The following is a 24,984-nucleotide window of genomic DNA, read 5'->3' on the forward strand; positions in this document are numbered from 1 at the left end:
TCTTCCATTTTTTTGGTAGAAATTATCATCATGATATCTCGCTTGTTACACAATAGCACAAATTTAATTTTAACTAGGGATTCTGTTAGTATTTTCTTTGACTATGAAAATGTTCGACAATGTTTTCTTCCAAAAAATTTGTCAGAAACTTTTGTCGTAAATGACTTAAGCGTGGTTTTATAAAAGCCAACAAACCAGATCTGCATTGCTAATTTATGTTTGGCTGCAGTATAACAGGGTTTGAGTTACAAAACGTTACATCAAACTTGTAAAACACTGAATTTTGAAATGTATTCAAAAATGCCCATAATCCTTTGAATTTAGTAACATGACTCTCCCATAACTCCCTAAAACTGGCATTAGATTAGAAAAAAGCGCTGAAACTGCAATTTGTGATATTTTGCTCATAGCATAGCGACTACTAGCAGCTGTGAAAATCTAATGCTGACGGGGGTTACGGCCTAAAATGTTCAAAAACCACCGTTAATAATAAAAAATCTTATCATCATCACTCATCTGGTTGCGATTTATGCATCATTTTGTCATTTACTAGTTGTTTCGTTGGAATTTTCAGTCTACTACATAGATCTTTATGACATCGTTCCATTTTGTTCATTATAATTATATTGAATCTTTGGATATATTTCAATTTTTTGTATAATGTTATTTACTACTGACCTGATGGAAGTTTGCAGAGTTCGTCTGCTGTCTGACGGGCGATGCGTTGAGCTGGTCGTCCAGCGGACTCGGGATCGGGGAGGGGTCGCAAAACTGCGGGAAAGTCCCCTCCCCACCAAGACCACCCTTCAGATCGGGCTCAGACTGGAAAGTGCCTGAAACATTGAAAAAAAATTCAAGATTTTAAAAAATGGCCCTAACAAATTAAGTTTTGATAAAAACCAGACCAAAATTGTTTTTTGGTCAAAACCCAGAATGGGCATCAGAACAAACCAAAAAAAATGGGCAACAGACTTTTTCAATAAATTCCTTGAAAATTAATACTTGTGAAAATAGCAAAAAATGTATGCAAAAATTTTGGGGCAAATACCTGAAAACGGTGGCTTCGTCAATTCCGGATCTTCCCCAAACGGAGTAAAATCAGTCGCGGATTTGAAAATGTTCGCAGATATCGTTGCTGTGATAAGATGATAAATGAAAAAAGAGACTAAAAATTTTAAATTTTCACGAAAACTGCTCCCACCTGTCTGCTTGTCGGACATGTCCGTGTCTGCGACAAACGAAATCGAGTTTTTGCTGTCCTGGAAAAACGAACAGACCCCGTCCAGGTCCGAACCCATCGTCTCGACCTCGGTCACGTTTTCCGCTGGCCTTTTACCCCGTTCGCCACCGATTGCACCGGCCGGGTTTGACCCCACGCTACGTGGACTGTTGCCAGACTCGGTCTGAGAACGATATCAAAATTAGATTCGGGACAAAAAGTATTTTTGGGTCAAAAAAGCGATATTTTGGCATCAGATTGTGAAGAGACGTTTTTTCGTCAGTATTTTTCTGATGGGGGTGTCCTTTATCATCACTCGCCATTGTCTTAAACAAGAGAGGATTGTCACCAACCTGTTTGAAATCGGGGGTTTGCTTCAATTCGGGATTCGGGATCAGATGGAGAACAGACGGTAGCTGCGAAAGAAAATACTGTTTTGAAAAACATCAGTCTTGAGAAACAAAGTTAATACAACAATATGTGTTTTAGGAACTCCTCAAGCAGTGACGTTCTCACAATTTTTGGGGTTTCAGAGCTGCATGAAAACTCTAGAGTAGGCTACTTATAACGAAAATTTAAAGGTAGCTAGCCTACCTCTGGATATCACCATCCCGCTAATTTGAAAGCACACACATAGACATCTATAGACTTCATATCGGTTATTTTAGCATTGATAGACGCAGATTGGCGATTGCTACAACCTACTACTATGTCGTTATGTGATAGCTCTATGCACAGGTTTGCGGGAGAGTAATATTGGAATTATTGCAATTTATACTTGACTGCGAGCCATTATGTTGATGTTAGAAAAATCGTGGTGAAATTTAATCTTCACATAAGCAGGCCTGTTTATTTTTGGATATTGGGTTTTATTTTTGGAGATTCTCCAAAAACAAGATTTGAAAACATCCAAAAATAAGATTTTTTTGGATGATGTTTTTCAGTGAAATATACAAGTCAGAGCGATGTAAACGACCAGAAAACTCATAAAAACATACAAAACATCATCTATGTGAGGGAAGGGGTCACTGAAACGCTAAAACTACTTCCACTCAATCCACTTCACGTTTCTGCTGACCTTGCCTGCCTGCCCGCCCCTCCGCCTTTGTACTCCTATAAGTTTCACAATGCGACACGTAGAGAAGACGGGAAGGGAGCTTGAGTGAGGCAAAGGGAACGTCGGAATCATATACAGCCACCTCTGTCACAATCACTTCCTCCACACGATGACGGGACTCATCTGCTGATGCTTCAGACGGCAACACAACTTGATCCAGAGTAGATGGAAAGCGTGTGACCCAAGTTTGTTGACGCTCGTTTATTGTCAATGAAGAGGGTTGCCTCTTGGTTGCTGGAAACCGTACCAAACTCCTTTGATGTTATGGACGAAAACAGTCCGGCGTGTGCAACTTCGCTGCTGTGGTGGATCCATCTGATCGTTCTCGATCGCATGGTCACGCTCGCACATAGCTGAGCACCACCGTCACGAAGCTTCATGGTCTTGATGTTCTGATCATTGAGCAACAGAAGCTCATGCGCCTGGTCGAACGCCTGTGTCCAGGTGAGGACTGGGACGAGGACCGCCACAAGGAAGGTTTTCTGGTCAGAGGGTGTTGGGCTGTCAAGTTCAATGAGGCACGCAACTTCGTGGAGGAACAGAGGTTTCAAGCGCATTACCGACGAGCGCTTTTCAGAAGAAAAGGCTTGGAAGATTGGAAAGTTTGAAGAGTTAGACATTCCTCCATTTTTGGACCCCTAACCTCGATGTTTCCCACAATTGCGACGTTCGAGGCCGACATCCCGAAAATCAAGGGGGGGGGCGTCTCGCAGTGATTAATATTCTCTAGAAGGCATCCTCCAGGCCAAAGACTAAATTTGTGAAGAATGTATTGGAAAGTTAGATCAAGATCACTGATGATATCTATGTGTTGGAGGACTTGAATACATGATAATAACATACTTTTGGTGGATTTTGTCAGTAGTAATGGGCTCAAAACACCTTCAATTCTTATTTTTGGAGATCCTCCAAAAATAAAATTTGAAAACATCCAAAAATAAGCTATTTTTGTTATTTTTGGAGAAATCCAAAAATAAACAGGCCTGCACATAAGCGATAAAGGTCTACGACGAGCGCAACCCAAAATATATCCTTGTCTGAACAGTATTCATCCGTTCGTGTGATGCTAGCCTGCAAGAATTCTCTTTCGCGGTTTTCAGAAGCGGCCTTGGACGGCCTTAAACATAACTAATATCCCTCATTTTAGCATTCATACACAAAGGTTGACTGTAAGTCTTCATGGAAACGTACAGCGACCGTCTTCTATTCTATTTTTGAGGCATATTCAGAATACCTTGGAATCACTTGTATATATAATAGAGACTGGATAACCTTGTAAAAAGAGACAAGTTTTTCCTACTTCCGTAGAGTCCACAATGTGCACAAGTGCGAATAAGAACATGCTACTCATGGGCGACAGGGATCTATTCTTTCAAACAATCAGACATACGGACATACCTTTCCATCGCAAACCGACGTAACGACCCCAGTTGTGGTGGTGCTGACCGAGCCGAACGTGCTGAAACTGATCTTGGGGTCGGCCGCGTTGGGGCTGCTCCTTTGGGACGAGGGCACCGACGACTCCACCCCGCTGTCGTGCTGGGAGGGGGCGCTCTCGGGTTTGGCGGGTTCCTGGAAAAGGGCGTAAATTTACAAATCTTGATACAACTATCGTAGCCACCTCTGAAATGTAGGCGTGGAAGGCTTGGTCTGAACTTGAGAATCAATGCTCTAAATTTGAATTTTACTCGAAAAGTTTTCAGGCTAGTCTGGAAATGCTTACTTGAAAATCGTTACTTCTATTTGCTTGTCAAATTGTTAAACAAGTCAAAGTTTTTCTGCAACCTCCATTTCGTTTGTATCGTGGATGTTTGCACCGTCGGTGAACTCATCATTCAACGTTTTACAGCTTGTAGCCTCCTTCATAGGCCTACCGTTGTAAATGGCTCACTGTGAATCATTAACGGTCAAATGAAACAAATAGGTTGACATGGTGTTATGCTCAGCGTACCGCGATATCCCAACTGAAGCAAGACTGCGTGGGCACCGCATGGTTCTTATATCAAGAAGCGCATTAAGAAAAATTGTGATATAGATAACATTGTCAGAATGAAGCAACACGGTTTGTCACCAGCACAGCTTCAATGCTGTCATCCAACAACTGCTGCTGTTGAACGTTCTTTCTCCATTCTTGGCAAGCAACTTAGTCAGGACAGACACTTTCTACCCGACAATGCATCTTTCGCTGCACTACGACCGATTTTAATTATTTCTACCATAAGGCTACTGGAATTCGTCATAGGTCTGGATTTTGTCAAAATTAAGTTGTTCATGTAAAAACAACTTTGCAAGAACCGACAGTTCCAACCAGAAATGAAGATGAATAGTACAATTCTAACATTATGTGCGAAAACCCCTATTTACAAACACGACGGTAAAATTTTGTCGAAATCCATTTTTTAGGTCAAAATATTCCGTTTTTTGGTTTAAAAAAAACGCTTTAGTTCTAATAGAATAATACTTGTACTCGAACACCATCAATTAAGTCTCTTTAGCTAATTTAACTAACAGAATAAAAGACATTACGATGATAACGAAACCAGATTGAGAGTCTAAAACTTAAATTGTGCGACAAATGCGTCCGGACCGCTTCAGTTGCTATCTAGCATCGAAATCACGACCGAGCCACAAAAACTGCGACTTTCGGGTCAGAAAACAAGCGATTGTTTACATCACAAGCGACCCGGACACCAGATTTTCTAAATTGAAATTTTTTCAATTTATTCACAAAAATAAATTTTCCAACCCCTCAAAATTGCATGTGTTCAAAAAGTAAGTAATCCTAGTTGGGCCTAAAAAATGGATGGAAGTAACTACCTCTTAGTAAAACGCAAGAATTTATTCTGCACAATAAAAAGGCCCACCCACCACAGCAACTGTGTTTTCAGAGGCCACGGCCTGCGTCGGGTCCCAGGTCCCGATGGGTTCGGAGCCCCACAGGCTCTTGACCCCTTCGGCGGGCTGCTTGATCGCGCCGCTGGACCCCACAACCGGGTTCCCGGGGGCTTTGTTGAAAACGCGGTGTCGCTTTTGTCGATCTGCCTTCGCGCGACGGGTCACTTCGTGGACCTTCACCTCCTGAGGAAGTAATTTGGTAAAATTTTGAATGAATAAAATCATTAAATAATGGAATAAATGAATTGACAACAACAGTCCACTACTAACTAAAACTAACATTAGTACATTTTTAAAAATCTATAACTAGAACTAAATCTAGAACTATTCTCTGCTCAAAATTCACAACTAGAATAGAATTGTGCAATAGCCGCATTTGCAATTAGTCACTTTACGATATACCAGGGTTGTAATGACTTGAGTCCCGATTTTCTGATGACTCAAACCAAGTCATTTGACTCGAGACTCAGACGGCCAAGACCGACATTTCATTGTAATTTCGAAGAATAGTTGAGTAACGACACTATTGGAATTTCGTCTATTGGTACTGGTACTTGAAAATGCGACCAGAAACTGCTAAAATTGAAGAAAATTATTATATTATAAATGCGAACCATTCGATATCACCAAATAGACTTATAAAAGGTGGATTTGACAGGACTTTAACTGGAAACTGAGCAGTGAACACAATGACTTGGACTCGTACTCGAGTCATAATCCTATGACTCCGACTCGGTGGTGAAGTGAAAATGACTCGACTTGACTCAAGTCAAAACTAACTAAGTGAGATTGACTTGCGACTCGGAGCCTTGTGACTTTGGTTACAAACCTGCAATATACCCAACCTGAACCAGAACTACGCAAATTTCAAAAATAGCAATTAGAGCTAGAACTAGTCACTTTTTGAAATTTAGAGGTAAAACTACGCACTATTCAATAACTAGAACTAGAACTGAAATTAGTCAAATTACAAAACCAACAACTAGAACTAGAACTAAATATCATAATTATTAAATACTAAAAATGAAAAAATAACTGTAACAACCCATAAAATAAAACAAAAACTAGATTAAAGACATGGGAGATTGGCGATAGAGGCATCAGATTGTGAAGAGACGTTTTTTCCACAAAACCAATTCAGACGGGGGTGTCCTTTATCATCATCTGCCTTTCATTTGTTCCTGTGTGTGTGTGTATGCGCCTACCTCCTCTTTCTTCCTCTGCTGCTCCCTTTTCCTGATCTCTCGTTTGGAGAGAACCTGCGTGAACCCGTCGTCGTCCTGCGAGTTCTGAGGCTTCTCTTCGCTGATCGGGACAAAATCGATCGTTTCAAAACTCGCTGAAACCTCGCTGAAATAAGAGGCGGAAATGACATTGCGATCATACTGTCGACACAAAAAACGAGCTCCTTGGATATGAAAAGATGCATACATTGTAGATTAGGGCTGTTCTAAAATGACTTCTTTACATTTTAACAATGGCTACCCGATAAACTTGTTTGGCTCAAAAGTTTATCCGGCAAAAAAAAATTTTATTTGAAAAATCGGTATTTACGGTGAAAAAATTTCTCATAATTTGCTACATGATAATATGGAAATATGACATGGAAATATTGAAATAGCGATTGCATCCAAGAAAGCCAAAATCAACAAAAGTATGGCATTCAAGCGACGATGTTATCAAGATGAAAGACTCACCGATGAGAGACATCCGGCAAATCGTCCACATTGACGACGCTCGCGTAATTGTGCAGGTCGTACAGACGGAAAAGATCCTGTTTTGGGAAAAACGTGAAAAAATTAGATTTTCCCATGCTCACTTTAAAAGTTTTTAAAAAATTATCGAGCTTTTTTTATCAAATGCTCATCTGCGTCTGAGGTCAAGCTGATTTTTTTCAAGTGTGCCTCAGATATCGATTGTGGGTCGCGCGGCTTCTCCACATTGCTGTTTTGAGAGTGGTGCACAAATCATCATCGGCAAATGCTACATCTTTACTTCAACCCAACACTCGTAAAAATACAACTAGAAGTACAATTGGAGATTCTCAAATTCCCAACACTATAACTCTTAAAACTCCCAATACTTCATATACGGGATGTTATAAAATCATTCTTTTTCGTCAAATTTTACCGGCTTCTTGATCAAATTCTTGTGTCCCCTAAAAATAAGACCGCACACTAATTTTGGGTCAATTCCAACCTGCGGAATCAAATTATTGCAGCAGAAAATTGTGGATTTATTAATAAAAATGAGTATAAATTTTTTCCAAATTTCACTACCCCTCATGAAACTGATAGGTTGTCAGCAAAAACGATGTTCCGACTCAATTCCCACCCTACTGACAATGCTATTTTTCAATTCAAAATTTCAAACTGCAATAACTTTGCTTCTACTGGTTGGTAACTTGGTGTTCCTAACAATTTGATCGGTGAATACCCTGAGTCCCAAAAACGGTATTTTGAACAACCCAAGTGACAATCTCACAATGAAAGCCAACCATAGCGACTCTTACAATATTATTATCATTACCCCTCTAATTACCTGGTTGTGTTTGGCTTTTTTATCCACCTTGTCAGTGTCAGCGGTCTTGGCCGCGTTGCGCAAAGCCTCTTTAACCGCGTTCGGGTTCGTAAACTGAACCTCGTGGACAGAGTAGACCTGTTGCTGATGAGCGTCGTCCTTTCCGCGCGTTCCTCTCTCCACAGACTCGGCCGCGGGCTGCTCCTGCCGCGCTTGCTGGTAGTCGTGAGACGCGTCCGAGGCCGTTTCCCATTCCTCCCCGTTCAGGTCGGAAGAACCCAAGAACGGAGACGACACGACGGACGAACGGTCCGGTTTTGGTCCTGAAATTTGGGGGAAAAAGTCTATTTCCGTGTTTAGGAGGCCAGTGGTTCACAGCCTGGGGGAAATTTCCCCCAAGGGAGTAATTCAGCAATTTTTGAGGGGTTATTTAAAGATGCTTATATCGTCGCTGGAACACCAAACTGCGCTATGTCCACTTTTGGTGATTTTGACTTTGACCACTATTTGGGTAGGTAGTAGGTAGTAGGGATCTCTATTGAAGTGGACATATACGCATGCATTTTCAAGGTAAATTGAAAACCAGACTGGCTTATGTCATGTCCGAATTATAGAGCCATAAGCCTCTTTGACCTCCACTTGACTAAGTGTCTAAATGTCCATTATTACAGGTAAGTTAACTTTTAGGAACCTGATGCCATGTAGCATCACTTTCTCTACAGTTTACTTTGCTATCGACCAATTCTAACTATTGGGCTCTTCTTGAGGATGCATATTTATGGAGGACATTCATCTCTGATGCCAGAACAAAAGTCAAAGAAAAAGAAAAATCGCAAACAACAACCAGACAGTAGTTGTAAAAGGAAGGACACATAATTCTGGTTCTAACTAACGCCAATAAACTTTGCATTCAAGAAGCTTTCTCTAGATGTCGATGCCTTCTAAATCACCATTAGGTTAACCCTAGTGTCCCTCAATTTGACAGAACAGATCCAACCAAGTTACTGATCAAGGGTAAGGCAAATGAGATTTTCAGACTGGTCTAAACCAGCAGTTTATTGAAATATAATTACAGTGAGTCTGGGTTAATGAAGTTGCAGCTGGTCAGTTTGTGATATCTACACTAAACGCATACGATTCAATATCCAAGGAGCACATTTTCAATGTATTGGTAGTGTAGATATCACAAACTGACCAGCGGCGATGTGTCAGTGATCATTATGCCGACTAGGGTCATTTTTTTAGTTATGTCCAAATAAGCGAAAATTTTGTCAAAATTGTAGCGTTAGGTCCAAAATATTGTCAAATTGTTTACAAAGTCGATATTTTCTGACCCCTGCGTTTCGTTTGTATCGCAGATGATGTCGGTGAGCATATCATTTGATATCTGACAGCCTGTAGCCTTGGTAAGCCTGCCGTGTTAATGGAACAAATAGGTTGACATGGTGTTACGCTTATGGTAGTGCAATATCCTAACTGACTGCGTGGGCATTGTTGCTGATATCAAGAAGTGCACGATGAAAATTTGTAATGTAGACAACATCGTCAGAGTGTCCTGACACGGTTTGTCACCGACTACTGTTGATAAACGTTGTCGAGAATGTAGGAAGCATCTTTCGTTGTTACAAATGTTCCACCATAATGTGAGAAAATAATGTCACAAGGACAGACAGTTCCAAACAGAGTTGAATAGCATCAGTGCAATTTTTACGTCAATGAACAACATGGCCGAATGAAGTTGTGTAGTTTGCGGGTCCAATTTATTTTGCAGCGGCGCGGACAACAGCCTCTCACCTTGCTCTTGTTTGTGGTTGTTTGCGGGCTCCGTCTTGGCGCGGGACTTCCCCTCCAGACCCTCCTCCTCCCCGGCCCCTCCCCGACCTTCCAGCTTCTTGAAGCGCGGCGGCCGGCTGAACATCGCACACTCTCATCAGGAGCAAACGTCAAACGCAGAGCTCAACGAACCTGTCGGACTTTGGTCGGCTCTTGCGTTTGCGGTCGGCGAACTCTCGTGACCCTCGTCCTCTGGGGGCTCGGCCCCTGCCGGCGGAGGTCGCGACCCCGTTGGTCAGTCGCACAGCTTTTTCCTCCTCCCTGATTGGTTTTTGGATTTTCAAAAATATCAAGACCACGGAAAACCAAAGAACGTTACCCTTGGTCGTTGACCCTCCACGATCCTCTGGGCGTTGACCTTACCCCTCTGCCGCGCCCACGTTGCGCTCCACCACGCCCTCGTCTGGACGGTTCGCCGCGCGCAACAAACGGGGAAACAAATTTCGTCGAAGTCTGGGATTTAAGAAATAAATTAAAACTAAAAATTCATGGAATTTCATGAACAAAAGAAATCTTTCTATTCATGTTAAACGTTCTCAACCCAAAATTCCGCTCATGACCTCACCTTGATGTTATTGTTTGCCGTTGATTGTTTGTTATCTTGTTGCACGACTGGTTTGGGATCTTCGTCGTTCTCGTCGTCGGAAGCAACTTCTCTCTTCCTGCCGGCTCTCGGCTGCGAAAAAGGAGAGAAGTCGAAACGAGAGAGAAAAAGCAAACGTGAGAGACAAACCTCGGTTTCATCCTCGCTCACTTCGGACGAAGCCTCCTCCTGAAACAAAACAACGTCGACATCTCATATATTTATCCAATTCACAGAATCTCAAAGTTTGTTCCGCGCGCCAAACAATACTACGAGACAAAAAAGGAGCTGAAAAAGTTTGAATTTTCCACAACTCTCGTATTCACCTATTTCATCCAAATTCATCCGCTTGAAAACACCGCACAAAAGTTTGTTTGCCAAATTCCATTCAAATTGCAGCACACAAACATTGCACAGCCAAGATAAGAATTATATTAGGGGGAAAAAAACATTTTCTCAGAGCTAAGCAAAGCCAGAAGCTATCAATCACATTACAATCAGATGCATTTTTGTACCAGTGTAAAACGATGGTTCTCGTCACAAATTGACTAAAACGACGAAATTCATCAATTCATCACGATAAGGAGACGTCGTTATTGCACCAAATCATGCTTCATCGACAGAAACGTAAAATTGCGACACAAAAGCACTCGGATATGTGTTAGTATCGTAAAGCTGCACCGAAATTTCATAATTTACGGTGAAGTTGCGCTTTATAAGGACAAATTTGATAGCTTTATGCTCATACACCGGTGGGATGACCAATCGGTGTATGAGGAGACGCGTTTCTGTTCAGCTTCTTCATAGTCTGTTTCTATTTTTGCTCAGTATCAAGGTAGAAAAATGTACGATGCAGCTGCTGCCGAGTAAACTATTTCAAGGGTGAATGGCAGATTAGTTGAAATTTAAAGTAAAAGGGGTGATTTCTTAGAAAATGAGGATGCTTCAAGGTTAATGCTCGTTTAGTGTTAATTTGTTATGCATTTAGGGGCTTGCATTTGAAATGCAATATATTTCAACCAAAAATGTAATGATGAATTAGAGGAGGTTATAATATGTGAAAAAGGTTCACGGTACAGAACCTCCCAAGGTTCGTTTGTGAACGTGAGCCTCTAAATTTATGAGGTTCGCACACGCCTCACGTTACCACAACCTCAATTAATAAAGCAAGGACCCTTCATATTACAGCACAGCCGGAGATCTCTCCATTTCGACCTCAAATATGAACAGCAAAGAGCCGCTAATGAATCATTCCCAAATGCGTTTGTGAGGCAAAAATTGAGTAATTATACTAAGATAATAACAGAGAGGATAGTTGAGCTTGGGAACGGAGGGGGGGGTTATATTGGACAACGATTACACTCCCAGTAAATAGAGTACTTTTGGGATTGCGTAGGGGTAAAAGTACCTTCTAAACTAGACCCAATCCGTCAAAATTCATTCAGTGTAATTGGTCTGGCTGTAATTACAAGGTGAAGTGGAGAGATCCTGCACTTGCTCGAGCTTCTTTATGTCAAATTTTCAAACCATTTTGAACCATTTTATAAATCCCAAAAAAAGACATTTGTTCAAAACATCATTGACCGGAAGTTATTTTGCAAGGAATGTTTCATATTTTGTCCGATTTTTCTCAAAAACCTTTTTTTTCATATTTTTTAAGACAAGAATTGCGTCCAACCTGCATCCTGGACCTCGAATATCGCCTGTCCCCGTAGCCGCCCCTGGGAGGCGCAGACCTGCCAAAAATTAGTTCACAAGTAAACACAACGTTAATGGAGATATATCTCTTGCATTTATCACCTCATCCCCCTGCGAGGTCGCCGGGATCCGTTCGACATGTTCCGATCAAACGGAAAAGGGTTTTCAGTTCGAGACGAGATACCGCGAGACCTGAAACACAGCACACAAGTTTACAACAGATTTTAAAGATAAAAAATGTCATAAGTCAAAGGCTCTAAGGATCTAATGAAATTTTACAATCGAAACACTATCGGTAAAATAGATAATTTTACTTATATTTAAAATTAAATAAAAGCATGACAAAGCAACAGACCTCCCGCGACCTCTGGGCCGTTCGTCGAATTGTTTTTCCGCGAAGCGATTGTTTCGAGGGGGCCGCGAGCCCCGACGGCCCCGAAAACCTCCCCTCGTCGAGCTCGACGGATTCCTTCGTTCCGACTCGACTTTCTTCTCGGCCGAGTCAAAATCTGGCCGCGCGGATTCACCAGAGCCTAGAGAAATATTGTATATAAATGAAAATGATAATCAATGGCAAAAAATTGAAAAGCCAATATGGACAGAATAAGAAAATGAGTTTCAGCAAACAGTGTTTCCAGTAAATTTTTACTCATATTTTTTCGTTGAGATAAAGTCACAACGTAAGAATAAAAATTGAAAATTCCGGAAAAGTGAAGAATTGACAGAATTAAAAAATGAGAAGTAGCAACGTTGATTTTTAATCCAAGATGTAAGGATACTTGAAGTGAAAGTAAGAGTCACTGTTCCTGGCCTGGTTTGAACCGAAAAACTGAAATTGTTCGACTAAAAATACAAGTAGTGTAAAATGGACTCAAATAAATGGTGTTAGCGGGCAAATTACAGAAATCACAAAAAAAAGCCTGTTATCCCGCTGGCTATCATCATTCTTTATTTTATAGGCGAACTCCCAATTTTCATGCTAAATTCTTAATTTTATTGCTGATTCTTAATTTCAATGATAAAGTCTTAATTTTAGTTATAGATTCTCAAATTTCATGCTAAATTCTAAATTAAAAAGATAGATTCTTAATTTTAATGCCCAAGTCTTCATTCTAATCCTAGATTCCTAATTTTTGTGCTAAATTCGTAATTTAAATGCTAGATTATTAATTTTATGCATAAGTCTCAATTTTAATCCTAGATTCTTAATTTTAATGCTAAAATCTTGAAATCAAAGCTACGTTTTCAATTATAATCCTAGATTCTGTAATTTTTTAGCTAAATTCCTAATTTTATGCCAGATTCTTAATTTTAATGCTCAAGTCTCAATTTTAATCCTAGATTTTTAATTTTCATGCTAAATTATTGATAACAAAGTTAAATTTTCAAATATAATCCTAGATTCTTACTATTACAGCAAATAGCATTCAACAATTGACAGATTGAAAAATGAGAAATTACAAAGCGAGAAAAATTGAACAACGATAGCAACACCAAAGTCTCTCTAACCTGTTTGCCCGTCGGCGGCCATCTTCGGCGCGGTCTCTCTCAACGTCTTCTTCTTGTCTCCTATCGTCGGTACGAAAGTGGGGGTTTCCACGACCTGCTGCTGCTTCATGCGTTCCTCCCAGACGTTGGTGCCGGGCGGAGCCGCGGGGATAACGACAGAGGATTTATCCTGGCCTGCACGGACATAGAGATAATATTATATATTAATTAAAAAAAATTTATTAATTCAACTTGTTACCCCACGCAATTGCAAAGCTGCTTAAAAAATAACGCATAACACCGAATTTGCCTGAATTCCAATTCAAAACATTAGTATTCATGGTGCAAAATTCTTCGATTATGCATCATACCACCTGCCTACCACAAAAACTATTTTTCAGAGAAAAATGATCCACTGCGATAACTTCGCTTGCACTGGTCACAATGGCAGCAAATGTTATACACAGCATTTTTCTGGACAACCTAACAATTCCACGGGGTAGCCAGTAACATTTGAAAAATATTTATATATATTTTGATTTATTAAATCTAAATTTTACTCTCTTCCATAGGTTGCAATTGAGCCGAAATTGGTGTGCATCGTTTTTTTTTAGGCAACCTTACAAGTAAAATTTGAGAACAAATAATTTTCAAACAGTCCCAAGATACACACCTTTCTCAGATTCTTTACTCTTTTCTTCCGGTTTGTTCTCCACGGGAGGGGTTCGGGGCTTTCCGGCGCTTTCCGGCCTCTTCTCTTTGACTTTCTGCTGCAGTCGCTGCCTGACGTCGTAATGCGGAGTCTCGTTCCTTCGTTCGCGCTTGTCCTCGCGACGATCCTGGTTTCGAACTAAGAATCGGGGAAAAATTACCTCAAATTTGGATATTCAATTCTTAATACATGTTTTATGCTGTGTGCAGCTTAACGAGATTTAGCCACTGAAGTTTGCATTGTAATTTATAAATATTGCGGCAAACAATACGTTCATATTGTTAAGTTTATTCCACTGGAAGCTTTTCGACTGGCTCTCTTCAGCAGTGAACGCCAGTAAATGAGGTTAACCTAGTTCGAAATATATAATTTTATAAATACAATATCGATGCACTCCTTTCATAATTACGATACCTTGATATTCAAAATTTCAAAGCAGAATTCTTAATTTGAATGCTAAGTTATAATTTCAATGCCGAAGGAACAATTTTAACGCCTAATTCAACTATCTTCGATAAAGGTTTCAGTCCGAAATTACAATACAAAATTTTCAATTTTAATGCTGTCATTTACTGTATTCAGGAAACTCTGATTAAACAAAAAATCGCGAAAAACTGCTAATTTTATAGAATTTTCTAAGGTCATACGTCACCAGAAGTGACAAATTGCATTTTTCTTGCACAAATTTTTCGGATAACACACCAAGCAACGAAAACTAGCATATTTCTTCGTTTGGTAATGCAGCCCTTGCACGCAACGCAAGTCCGCGACCGTTAACGGAAGACTTTTTCTATTGTCTCAATATGGACCGCGAGAGGCACAGTTATACCCCCTCACGGCTTCGATAAGAGACGAACACAGAAAAAAAGCACAAAAAATCACCTCCTCGTCGATCTTCGTGCCGCGACGATTGTCTGGAGTAGCTCCGTTGCTCCCTAGGGTGCTCCGCGGCAGGCTGGGGTCGATCCGCAGATTTTTTCTCCGCTTCCTGTCTCGGTTCTGTGCAGAAAAAGCATTGCCGAGTCACTAGGAGTTCCATATTTCATTAAAATGAAGATTTTTTTTAGTATAATTCTGACAGACAGTTCCAATTAGTAGTACAATTCTAACATGATGTGCGAAGAAACCTAATTTACTCTGTTTTCGTCAAATCAAGTTTTTTAGGGCAAAAAAAATATCAAAATTTTCTGTTACCGAAGTAAAAAAAATAGCCCTACTAATAACTCAAAAACCAACGTAGCAATTCTCTAAAATATGGACTCAAGGAGATTTAATGGATGGAACGTTGATAAAAATTCGGTTGAACACAGTTGAGGGTTTTTCGACTTTCATTTGATTTTGTGATATTTAAAAAACATAATTTTGGAAAATTTTCACGACAAAATATGACGGTAAATTTTTTTCTCGATGCCCTTTAGGGATTCAAATAACGCCAAAGAACAAGGCGATGAAAGCTGACATGAACTGTGACATAAAAAAAAACGTAAAAGCGTTTGTTTCAACCCAGGGTTGTGACTGTCAATTTGCCTCAGAAATCGATTGTGGGTCGTGCTGTCTTCCGCATCATTTGTTTGAGAGTGGTGCATAAATCATCATCGGCAAAAGCTATCTATCATTGGCCTCCCCAAGCTCAAGTAAAGGTGACTCCAGTGTAACTAGAAGCAGCAAGTATGTAAAGAATAGCGAAACGCACTCGGAAATTCAGTCTTTTTTTCCTCGGAAACTTTCGGAGGTTCTGGCTTCGCGGCCGGTTCCTTGTTCCAAGTACGAGGTTCTTTCTTGTTCGAGTCCTCCTCTTTTCTGTTATCATGACGGCCCTTGCCTAAATATCAAGTGGGCTGTGAGACATCAACACCTCGAAGCATGCAAAAAATATATAACTTTGAGACAGGCTGCTATGCGAATTTTTGTACAAATAAAACAGATGATCAACTTCTTTGACGATTTGAATAAAATAGTATTCAAGGTGGGCACACCTATAATAAATAATTGAACAATTGGTCACTGTAAATACTATTTTATTCATAATCCAAATTTTTCGACGGCAACAACTTCGCTTCCACTGGTTGGAATTGAACCGAATTTGGTGAACATCGTTTCTATAGACAACCTAACACTTTCATGGGGTGAGCAAAAAATTTTGAATTTTTTTGTAATTTATTTCTATATAATAAATAGAAACTTTCTTCTCCTGCAGCATCGGGACTACTGGCTGGAATTGAACCAAATTTGGTGTGTTAAATTAGGTAACCTAGCAATTTTATCAAGTACCCAGTACGATTGGAGATAAAAAGTCATTATCAAGTCAAGTATACAACTGTTCTGATCACACACACACACACATACCTTGTCGACGTCCCTCGTGTTTGCCCCTCCCCTCCTCGGTCCCGTCATCGACTCGAAAGTCCTTAAATCTCATCGACCGGCTCATCTCGTGCCGAGACTTCGCAGAATCGCGGGGCCCCTCCCTCTGGTGCCTGGGCCGCGGTTCCTCCCCGACCGAGCCCTTCTCGGAGTGGCTACTACCGCTCTTCGTGACAGGTTTGCTGTGGAAACAAAAATATTCAAAATTAATAAAATATCAACATATAAATAAATAAGCAATCAAACCCAGCAAAAAGGAATAGTGTAGAACTAGACGTAGTTTGTCACCGACCCATTTCCTAGTAATCAACCTCCCACAAAATCCAAGAAAAAAAATAGTGACCCATACACTTAGCAGCAAACATTCTCATTCCCTGCGTTCAATATCAAAATAAGATTAATGCTTGCAGTGTAGCTACACTTTTGGCCGGCTGTATCTATTTTGTCAATGTCGCAAACGTCAACAACTATTTTACTTGCGTAGAGGGTCGCAACCAGGTTTGTAATGACTCGACGGCCGAGACCGACATTTCATTGTAAAGTAGCCACACTGTTGAGATATTGTCTAATGGTACTGGTACTTGAAAATGCGACAAGAAACTGCTAAAAGTAGGGAAAATCAGTATATTGTAAATGCGAGCCATTCGATATCACCAAACAGAGTTATAAAAAGTGGGTTTAACAAGACTTTAACAGGAAACTGAGCAGTCAACACAATGACTTGGACTCGGACTAGAGTCATAATATCGCGACTTGGACCTCTTCCTTGACTCGGTGATGAATTGAAAATGACTCGACTTGAATCGAGTCAAAACTGTAAAAATGAGATTGACTTGTGACTCGGAGCCTTGTGACTCTGGTCGAAAGCCCTACCTTTTCAGATCTTAGGATGTTATATGATCTATTCGTATTAGAATTATAATAGGTTCACCCCTTTCGGCCCAACACAGCAGTGAAATCAATCCCCGCTAAACCCAGCAAGAAATGAGAACCAGTTGTTCCTCCATTTGGTAATGCGGTTCTTACACGCAATGCAAGTCCGCGACCGTTGATGGAAGACTTTTTCTATTGTCTCATATTGACCGCGAGAAGCACAGTAACCCCCCTCACGGCTTCGATAGAGACCCGGTTTGATTCCGCAAAAAATCTAGCCCCATACCAATAATGTGGTAACTTTACTATTCTTCTCAAGTTACAATGAAATGTCTGTGCTAGCACAGTCCTAGTCTCAAGTCATGTGACTTGGTTCGAGTCATGCACAATGACTCGAGTACAAGTCGAGTCAATATTAGAACCCTGCCACTCACTCTTGATAAGTTGAACACAAAAAGCCTGCTAACGGCTGAAAACAAATTGAAAAGGACCTAAATTTAACAAGTCATGAGCAAAGGTGACTCAAGTTCAACACACAAGATTAAACAAGACATCTACTTTACTGCGAGTGGAACATCATTCCATATTATCAAACAATAACACAAGATTTATCAGAGGCATTCACTATCCATGAAAGTGCAACCTTGCTGATCGACAAACCACTCACCACAAACGTTAGTAATGTCGGGTTCCTATATGAACCGCACACGCGCATTTTGTTATTGAGTCCGGATCCAAGTCCAGATCCAAGTCCAAAAAGTCCAAATTTTATTTGAAGAGCTGCCAATGGTGGCTTCGTACACGCAATTCAATTATTATTAGGCCGGAAGTAGAGGTGATTGTACTAAAAACTTGAGGTTTTTAGAGCGCTCACAGACAATTGAAACCACATTCTGCAACCTTCAATGATAAAAATTACTCCGACTGTGATCACTGAATTGTATTCAAATCAAATATCGCAAACTTCAACGTCAGTCAGTGTTGGTTTCAGTGAAATCCCATGAAAAACATCAACAAGCAAGAACCTTGCCTCAAAATTTTGTCAAAATTGCAGTGTTACGTAATAACATCGTCAAAATTGTTTACAAAGTCAACATTTTTTTGCAGCCTGCATTTCGTTTGTATCATAGATGTTTGCACTGTCGGTGAACTTATCATTCAATATTTTACAGCTTGTAGCCCGGTTATAGGCCCACTGTCATAAACGGTCAAATGAAACGAATAGGTTGACATGGTGTTATGCTCAACGTACCGCAATATCTCAACTAAAGCAAGACTGCGTTGCGTGGGCATTGGTTCTTATAACAAAGTTCAATCATTCCTACCAGAATGCGTGATGTAACTGCTGGAATTCTGCATAGGTCCAGATTTCATTAGAGTGAAGTTTTTTTCATGTTAAAATTTTTTTCAGCTGTCAAGACAAAAAGCTTTTTTTCAGGCCAAAGGACAGAAATGAAGATAAGCAGTACAATTATGACATTATGTGGGAAAACACCTAATTTACATACACGAGGTCAGAATTTGGTCAAAATTAGGTTTCTTATGGTAAAAAATGTCAAAATTTTAGGTCCAAAGTTTCCTATTTAAAGGTCAAAAAAATTGCCCGAGTAGATTCAGGGTGAATTTTTGTTTTTGAACATTCACCGATCCGCGAGGTCAGAATGTGGAGAACCACTGCTCCAGTATGCTGACAGACTACAAACACGTTATGCCAACTTACTGGAAAGGCTTCTGGTGATTGGCCCGCCTGTCGTTGGAGCCCTCTTTCGACGGCTGCCGTTTGACGGCCGTTCGTTTGTCTTCCGTCTTGGGAGGCTCCCAGAGCTTCTGCTCTCTCGGCGGCTCTTCCAGCCTCTGGTCGTGACGAGTCATCTCTTTGCCGTCGCCGTGGCGGTGGAATTCTCTCGTGGGCAGGACGTTGCGTCGGTCTTGGGACCTGCACAAGTTTAACTCCCGTCGTTATGTATTTAGTCGATGGTGGACTAAGAACTGCTTTATTGACTAGTTCCAGTTCTAGTTGTGAATTTTCAAAAGTAAATAGTTCTAGTCCTAGCGGAGAATCCAGGAGCCAAGACAAGCTGGCTTGTCGCCATCTTACGCATTCAGAAAAGACAATACATCACAGTTGTCAGATGTCCCTGTCTGAGGATTCATCATAATGCTTCGTCCAAATCCACTGAATAAGTCGGTGAATATTACTTTCAGGGCTATATTCATCGAGAATTAATTCATCTAACTTGAATACTTTTCGGCTTGTAACAGTAGAAGTAAAATGTGGCCACAGCATTGTCACAAAGTGCAATGAAATAAGTAGAGATAAGTCCAATAAATTATGCTGCAATAAAATCCGTGAACCAATGTTTTTTTTATGCCAAAAGAGAAAAAGGTACCTTTCACTTTCTCTGTCGCTGGGCGTCGCCCTCCCGCTGTGTTGAGATCTGACCGAGCTTTCCGAAGCCTTTCGAGATCTGACAAAAAATTTTTCAATTCTGGCAACAAATTTTCGGCAAAAAACATCAAAACGAAACGGCGCGTTTGCCTCAGAAATTGATTCTGTGGATGTGCTGTTTCTCCACATTGCTTTTTTGAGAGTGGTGCACAAATCATCACCGGCAGGAAGACAGGCCGAGAACAGAAAAGAGTCAACACTGATAAAACCAATGTCCAAAACATGGCATCTAGCTACAGGGGTTCTCAAAGGGTGGGGCACAGAGCAGTTTGAGGTGGGCCACAAAGCTATCTAGAAAATTTTAGAATTAGCGTAAGTTTAGTGATATTTGTTATGTTAAACGCTAGAAATATATTCATAAACTTTTCATCCGACTTTGCTGACACGTATTTTCGAGTATATGATAACCGCAAGGTGATGCTCAAGTAACTAAGTATTCCGACAGGGTCATATGTCGTATGCCGTTGAAAGGGGTGTGCAATGAAATCGGAATGAAGTGTAATTGATGTATGGATTTACTGTACTTCGGCAGGTCATATCATTGTAGCCATTATTGAAAATTATTAGTAACTTCTGGTGAAGGCACACTGCACCACCGCAACGAATCGTAAGGGATTGAGGATTTAGCGGAGCGCAATAATCTTTGGAGTCAGTTTAAAATGTCCGGCCTGAAAATCATTGAACATAATGTAAGAGCCAGATGAATTGATTGTATCATTGGATTGAATATTCTGACATAGCAATTTCAGTTGGTTTGGTACAAGACATACAATGTAAATCTCCATTTTTTTTGCAGAACTGACCATCACTTTTCAAATTCATACCGTGACCTCACCGGGACTTCAATTTGAGCTGTTCCAATTTAAAAACGGGCGGGGTATAACCTTCTACCGTTTCCGCCCTCTATTGACACCCAAAGACATGTCTAGGGTTTTTTATAAGACTAAATAAACAAACTTTTTTTCAAAAAAATCTCTTTCTCTCTTTCATTTTTCAAGACTGACCCCCAGGATGGCGTCAGAGAGTCGAAAATGATGCATCAGTGCGTAGCCACCGTTGCCTGGTTTCGAACAAGCCGTAAACGATGAAACCGCGCGACTCGCCAGATATCGAAAAATCAAAAATACATAAAAATTTAAATATGGGCGTGGTCAGTGAGTGGTCATAATGGTCAAGTTCGAGATCAATACCGAATCGTATCCCTGCCGCCCAGTTAATGGCATAAAACAACGTGGTATACTTTCTCCTGTCGTATTCAACCATTTGCAAGCATAGTAAACCATTTTATGACTCATATTCGGTCACGAACTTGGATTTTAACTTCACTATGTCCTTGAAAATCACCGAAGCGTGACCACAATGAACAAACCCCCTCAGAATATACCCCACAACAAGGTTTGATGTTTGAAACTGTGAAAAATTACACAGAATACCGTACAGGTCTACTTCTAATGTTCTGGCAGAATTTATCACTATATTTCCCACTCGGAAAATATCTTGAAATTTGGTGTGATAACCACTTTTTTAGGCATACGTATTTTCGGCCGAACTCCTCATGTAAGATCGTTGATACTCGAACATTGTCATGCCTTATACCTTCGGATTAGGTATCATATAAATCAGAAGATTGCTAGCTTTTCGTAAAGACCAGTATAAGGCCTCTAGGACGTATACGAGCCAAGATATGACGTGATGAAGTTGGCCGAAGCCATCAGAGGACCCAGATTTCAAAAGGGTTAAAAAACTATTTCTCTACTTCTCTGTAGTACTAGCACCCCATTCATTAATGAATGTTTGAAACTGGCCCAGAATGATTATATTATTCCCCACAATAGTGAAACTAAAACCTTAATCACACAGTGGATGCGTGGATTTGATAAACGCGTTTCCCGACGCTAATGGAGCAGCGGACGATAATAATATACACATGAGTTTCAGCCTATGATTTACCAGGAACGTGACTGCAGCACCCAAGCCCCCAATTGGCGGAACTCGAAGAGGCCCAAGATTATGTCGTTGGTCGTTTCTAGGTGGTTAGTCAATCAACTCAAAAATTTTCGTCGCGCTTATCACGATTTCATGTTCCTAGAGGTCTAGATTTAAATATCACAACATCAGTAAATGCGCATATATAAGATACATAGGCTTATCGGCGCCTTGGACTACCACGCATTAAACAGGGTTTAGACTCTAAGATAAGAGGTGGGCCACAGCACATTTTCAAACTGGAAAATGGGCCACGGCAGAGAAAGGGCTGAGAACCCCTGAGCTAGAATCATGCAAAATAGAATAAAATGACTAGAGTCAAGTGTGGAGTCAACAAAGAATTGGTTATAATAACTCATGATTCAACCCGAGTCACAATTTTCCGTCTTTTCCGTGCGTCTCAACTTCACTGAACGGTTTTTCTCAAGCATGAAAATGGCTCGGCTTGAGTCACTTTGTGATATGACTCGACTTTGAATAAACACATAAATGGTAAGAAAAATCAGTATTTATCAACTCGAGGCATCAAATATCACTTCAAAAACGCTGTCGCATATAGAGTTGTAACCAAGTCGAAAGGTTCCGAGTCGCAAGTCAATTTCACTTTTGCAGTTTGAGTCAAGTCGAGTCAATTTCAATTTACCGCCGAGTCCAAGTTCAAGTCATAGTCTTTATTGTTCAGTACCAAGTCAGTTTTAACACACTTCCTCGAGTCTAAAAAAGTTCATTTAAACAAACGAAAAACAGTAAATGGGACTATTATTCAATTATTATCAGTCATGATACACATGACTTGAATGTGTCGAGTCATATGAGCTGGTTGAGTCGTAGGCAAATTGACTCGAGTCTGATCAGAGTTATTACTTAAACCCGACTTGAACTCGATAATAAACAGTGAACACTACGACTTGACTCGGCAGTGAATTGAAAATGACTCGACTCGAGTCAAAACAATGAATGATGATGGCTAAGAACTAGGGCTGGTCAAAAAAAGACTTTTCCTTCAGATTTCACTGGCTACGTGATAAAATTGTTAAGTTGGCTAAAAAACAGTGCACACCAACTTTGGCTCCATTCCAACCAGTAGCCAAATTTCTAATTCCATGATTTTATAATAAATAATTAAAGAGTTAGTCACCGTAAATACTATTTTATTCGAAGCCAAATTTTTCTACTGCAATAACTTCTAGTGGTTGGAATTGAACCAAATTTGGTGTGCTTCATCTCTACCGACAACCTAAAAATTTTATGGGGTTGACAGAAAAATTTTGAAATTTCATTTTTCTATGATAAATTCAAAACTTTCTACTGCACGAATCTCGCTTCTACTGGTTGGAATTGAGCCAAAGTCGGTGTGCAGCGTTTTTTTAACCAACCTAACAATTTTATCAAGTAGCCAGTGAAATCTGAAGGAAAAGATTTTTTTAACAGCCCTATTGTCGAGTCATACGCAAATTGACTCGAGTCTGACCAGAGTTATTACTCCAACCTGACTTGCGCTCGATATTAAATACTTAACACTACGACTTGACTTGGTAGTGAATTGAAAATAACTCGACTCGAGTCAAAACCACAAATGATGGCTCAAAACCTTGCGACTTGGCTACAACCCTGACTCGAGTCGAGTCAAAAAATACTACCGCCGGGGTATAACCGTTCACAAACCCACCTTTCAGATTCGGGTATGCTTTCCGAACGTTCCCGTTTCATGATGGCGGGAGGCTTCATTCTCTGGTCGACCTAAAGCCAAAATTTTACAGCAAATCACGACGTAGCGCAACAAATTTTGCAATCAAATCGAACCTGCCCGTGAAACTGACCCCACTGAGACCTGGCTTCGAACTGCTGCTGCTGTTGCAGGCCCCAAGGCCGGGGTATCTGGTCCTGAAAACGGGACACGTTCAATTAGCGACAATATTGTATCTGCGGGGGTTGGTAAAATACAGTGCCCAAGCTATTCGTGCTATATTATTAGGATTTTTACATTTTGCCTCAGAAATCGATTGTGGGTCGTGCTGTGTTTTCCGCATCATTTTTTTTTGAGAGTGGTGCATAAATCATCATCGGCAAACCTACTTGAGTACTTAGAAATAATAGCAGTTCTTTGTTGCAGTGGAATGTGTCAAAAACTATCATTGCCGTTGGTGAAATACCTCCGCGTAAAGGGCCGTACTCGAACGAATTTCAAAAGTATTTTAGTATTCAGAAACATTTGTCTGATTACATTACAATTGATACGTGATTTACACTCGAGAGAATATCACTGCAAACTCACCTGTTGTTTTTTCTGCACGATTCTGGGCGGGTTGCGATTGGTCGGATGCGCGCCTCGCTGATACGATTCCTCGATCTGCACAAACAACTGTAAATCAACACGCTGCTAGTCTAGACTCGACTAATCACGGCTAAACGCCAAAAATCTAATTCTAATATCTGTTTTTTCGTGAAAATGCTACAGAACTGTGTCCTGCCAAAACGAACCAAGCTTGCTGTACATTAGAGTTGTTCAAAAACAATTTTTTTCTCACAAATTTCGCTGGCTACGTGATAGAATTATTACGTCGGCTAAAACAACCCTGCACACCAAATTTGACTCAATTATAACAAGTAGAAGCGAGATTCTTGCGCAGAAGAAAATTTCGAATTTATCATAGAAAAAAGGATATTTAAATTTTTTTCTGTCCATCCCATAAAATTGTTAGGCTGTCGGTAGAGATGACGCATACCAAATTCAGCTAAATTCCAACCACTACAAGCAAAGTTATTGCTGTAGCTGATTTCAGTATAAATAATTGAAGATTTAGCCACTGTAAATACTATTTTATTCAAATCCAAATCTTTCTACTGCAATAACTTCGCTTCTACTGGTTTATCACGTAGAGCCAATGAAATTTGACACAAAAAATTCTTTTTGAACTGTACATTGAAGCGGCTCGAAAAAACGTTTTTCAAAATCCCGCTTACTGGGTGATTAAATCTTGCCCAAAAAACGATGCACAACAAATTTTAATTCCTTACAATTGGTGCTCGTGAAGATGCTACAGTTTCGAGTTTACAAATTTCGAATTTATTAAAAAATATTTTTAAAATATTTTTACATCTAACTGGAATGGAATTTTAAAGTTGTTTAATGAAACAATACCGTCAATACGCATCAACTTTATCAATTCCGACCGGTCGAAGCGAAGTGATTGCAGTAGAAAATTTTTTATTCGCAAAAAACAACATGGACCGTGGCTAATCCAAG

At 40.3% G+C, this 24,984-nt stretch overlaps 1 protein-coding gene and 2 non-coding genes across 4 annotated transcripts in view; all 3 read right to left on the reverse strand.

Moving 5' to 3' along the window:
• LOC145435171 (uncharacterized) overlaps positions 1-24,984 on the reverse strand; it is a 51,304-nt gene that overhangs the window by 12,435 nt on the left and 13,885 nt on the right. For both annotated transcript variants that reach the window (XM_080312471.1, XM_080312470.1), the window contains exons 16-42: positions 24,013-24,087; positions 23,541-23,621; positions 23,407-23,477; positions 19,693-19,770; positions 19,023-19,238; positions 16,412-16,611; positions 15,759-15,887; positions 14,948-15,064; positions 14,027-14,203; positions 13,375-13,548; positions 12,221-12,398; positions 11,968-12,057; positions 11,846-11,903; positions 10,318-10,356; positions 10,150-10,260; positions 9,904-10,037; positions 9,717-9,845; positions 9,546-9,661; positions 7,773-8,074; positions 6,929-7,005; positions 6,437-6,581; positions 5,205-5,414; positions 3,735-3,908; positions 1,573-1,635; positions 1,202-1,403; positions 1,049-1,135; positions 679-833 (exon numbers count right to left, since the gene is read on the reverse strand). In XM_080312471.1, coding sequence (XP_080168597.1) covers positions 679-833; positions 1,049-1,135; positions 1,202-1,403; positions 1,573-1,635; positions 3,735-3,908; positions 5,205-5,414; positions 6,437-6,581; positions 6,929-7,005; positions 7,773-8,074; positions 9,546-9,661; positions 9,717-9,845; positions 9,904-10,037; positions 10,150-10,260; positions 10,318-10,356; positions 11,846-11,903; positions 11,968-12,057; positions 12,221-12,398; positions 13,375-13,548; positions 14,027-14,203; positions 14,948-15,064; positions 15,759-15,887; positions 16,412-16,611; positions 19,023-19,238; positions 19,693-19,770; positions 23,407-23,477; positions 23,541-23,621; positions 24,013-24,087 — 3,588 coding nt within the window. The remainder of the gene's footprint in view (positions 1-678; positions 834-1,048; positions 1,136-1,201; positions 1,404-1,572; positions 1,636-3,734; positions 3,909-5,204; positions 5,415-6,436; positions 6,582-6,928; positions 7,006-7,772; positions 8,075-9,545; positions 9,662-9,716; positions 9,846-9,903; positions 10,038-10,149; positions 10,261-10,317; positions 10,357-11,845; positions 11,904-11,967; positions 12,058-12,220; positions 12,399-13,374; positions 13,549-14,026; positions 14,204-14,947; positions 15,065-15,758; positions 15,888-16,411; positions 16,612-19,022; positions 19,239-19,692; positions 19,771-23,406; positions 23,478-23,540; positions 23,622-24,012; positions 24,088-24,984) is intronic.
• Positions 14,784-14,921, reverse strand: LOC145436682 (small nucleolar RNA SNORA16B/SNORA16A family). The gene has a single exon (XR_013914403.1). It is a non-coding gene; the product is annotated as a small nucleolar RNA SNORA16B/SNORA16A family (small nucleolar RNA).
• Positions 17,423-17,558, reverse strand: LOC145436681 (small nucleolar RNA SNORA16B/SNORA16A family). Its single transcript, XR_013914402.1, has one exon. It is a non-coding gene; the product is annotated as a small nucleolar RNA SNORA16B/SNORA16A family (small nucleolar RNA).

The sequence above is a fragment of the Botryllus schlosseri genome, chromosome 3 (genome assembly GCF_051294905.1).
Source record: "Botryllus schlosseri isolate E-star chromosome 3, Bs_hap1, whole genome shotgun sequence".
In the NCBI taxonomy this organism is placed as follows: domain Eukaryota; kingdom Metazoa; phylum Chordata; class Ascidiacea; order Stolidobranchia; family Styelidae; genus Botryllus; species Botryllus schlosseri.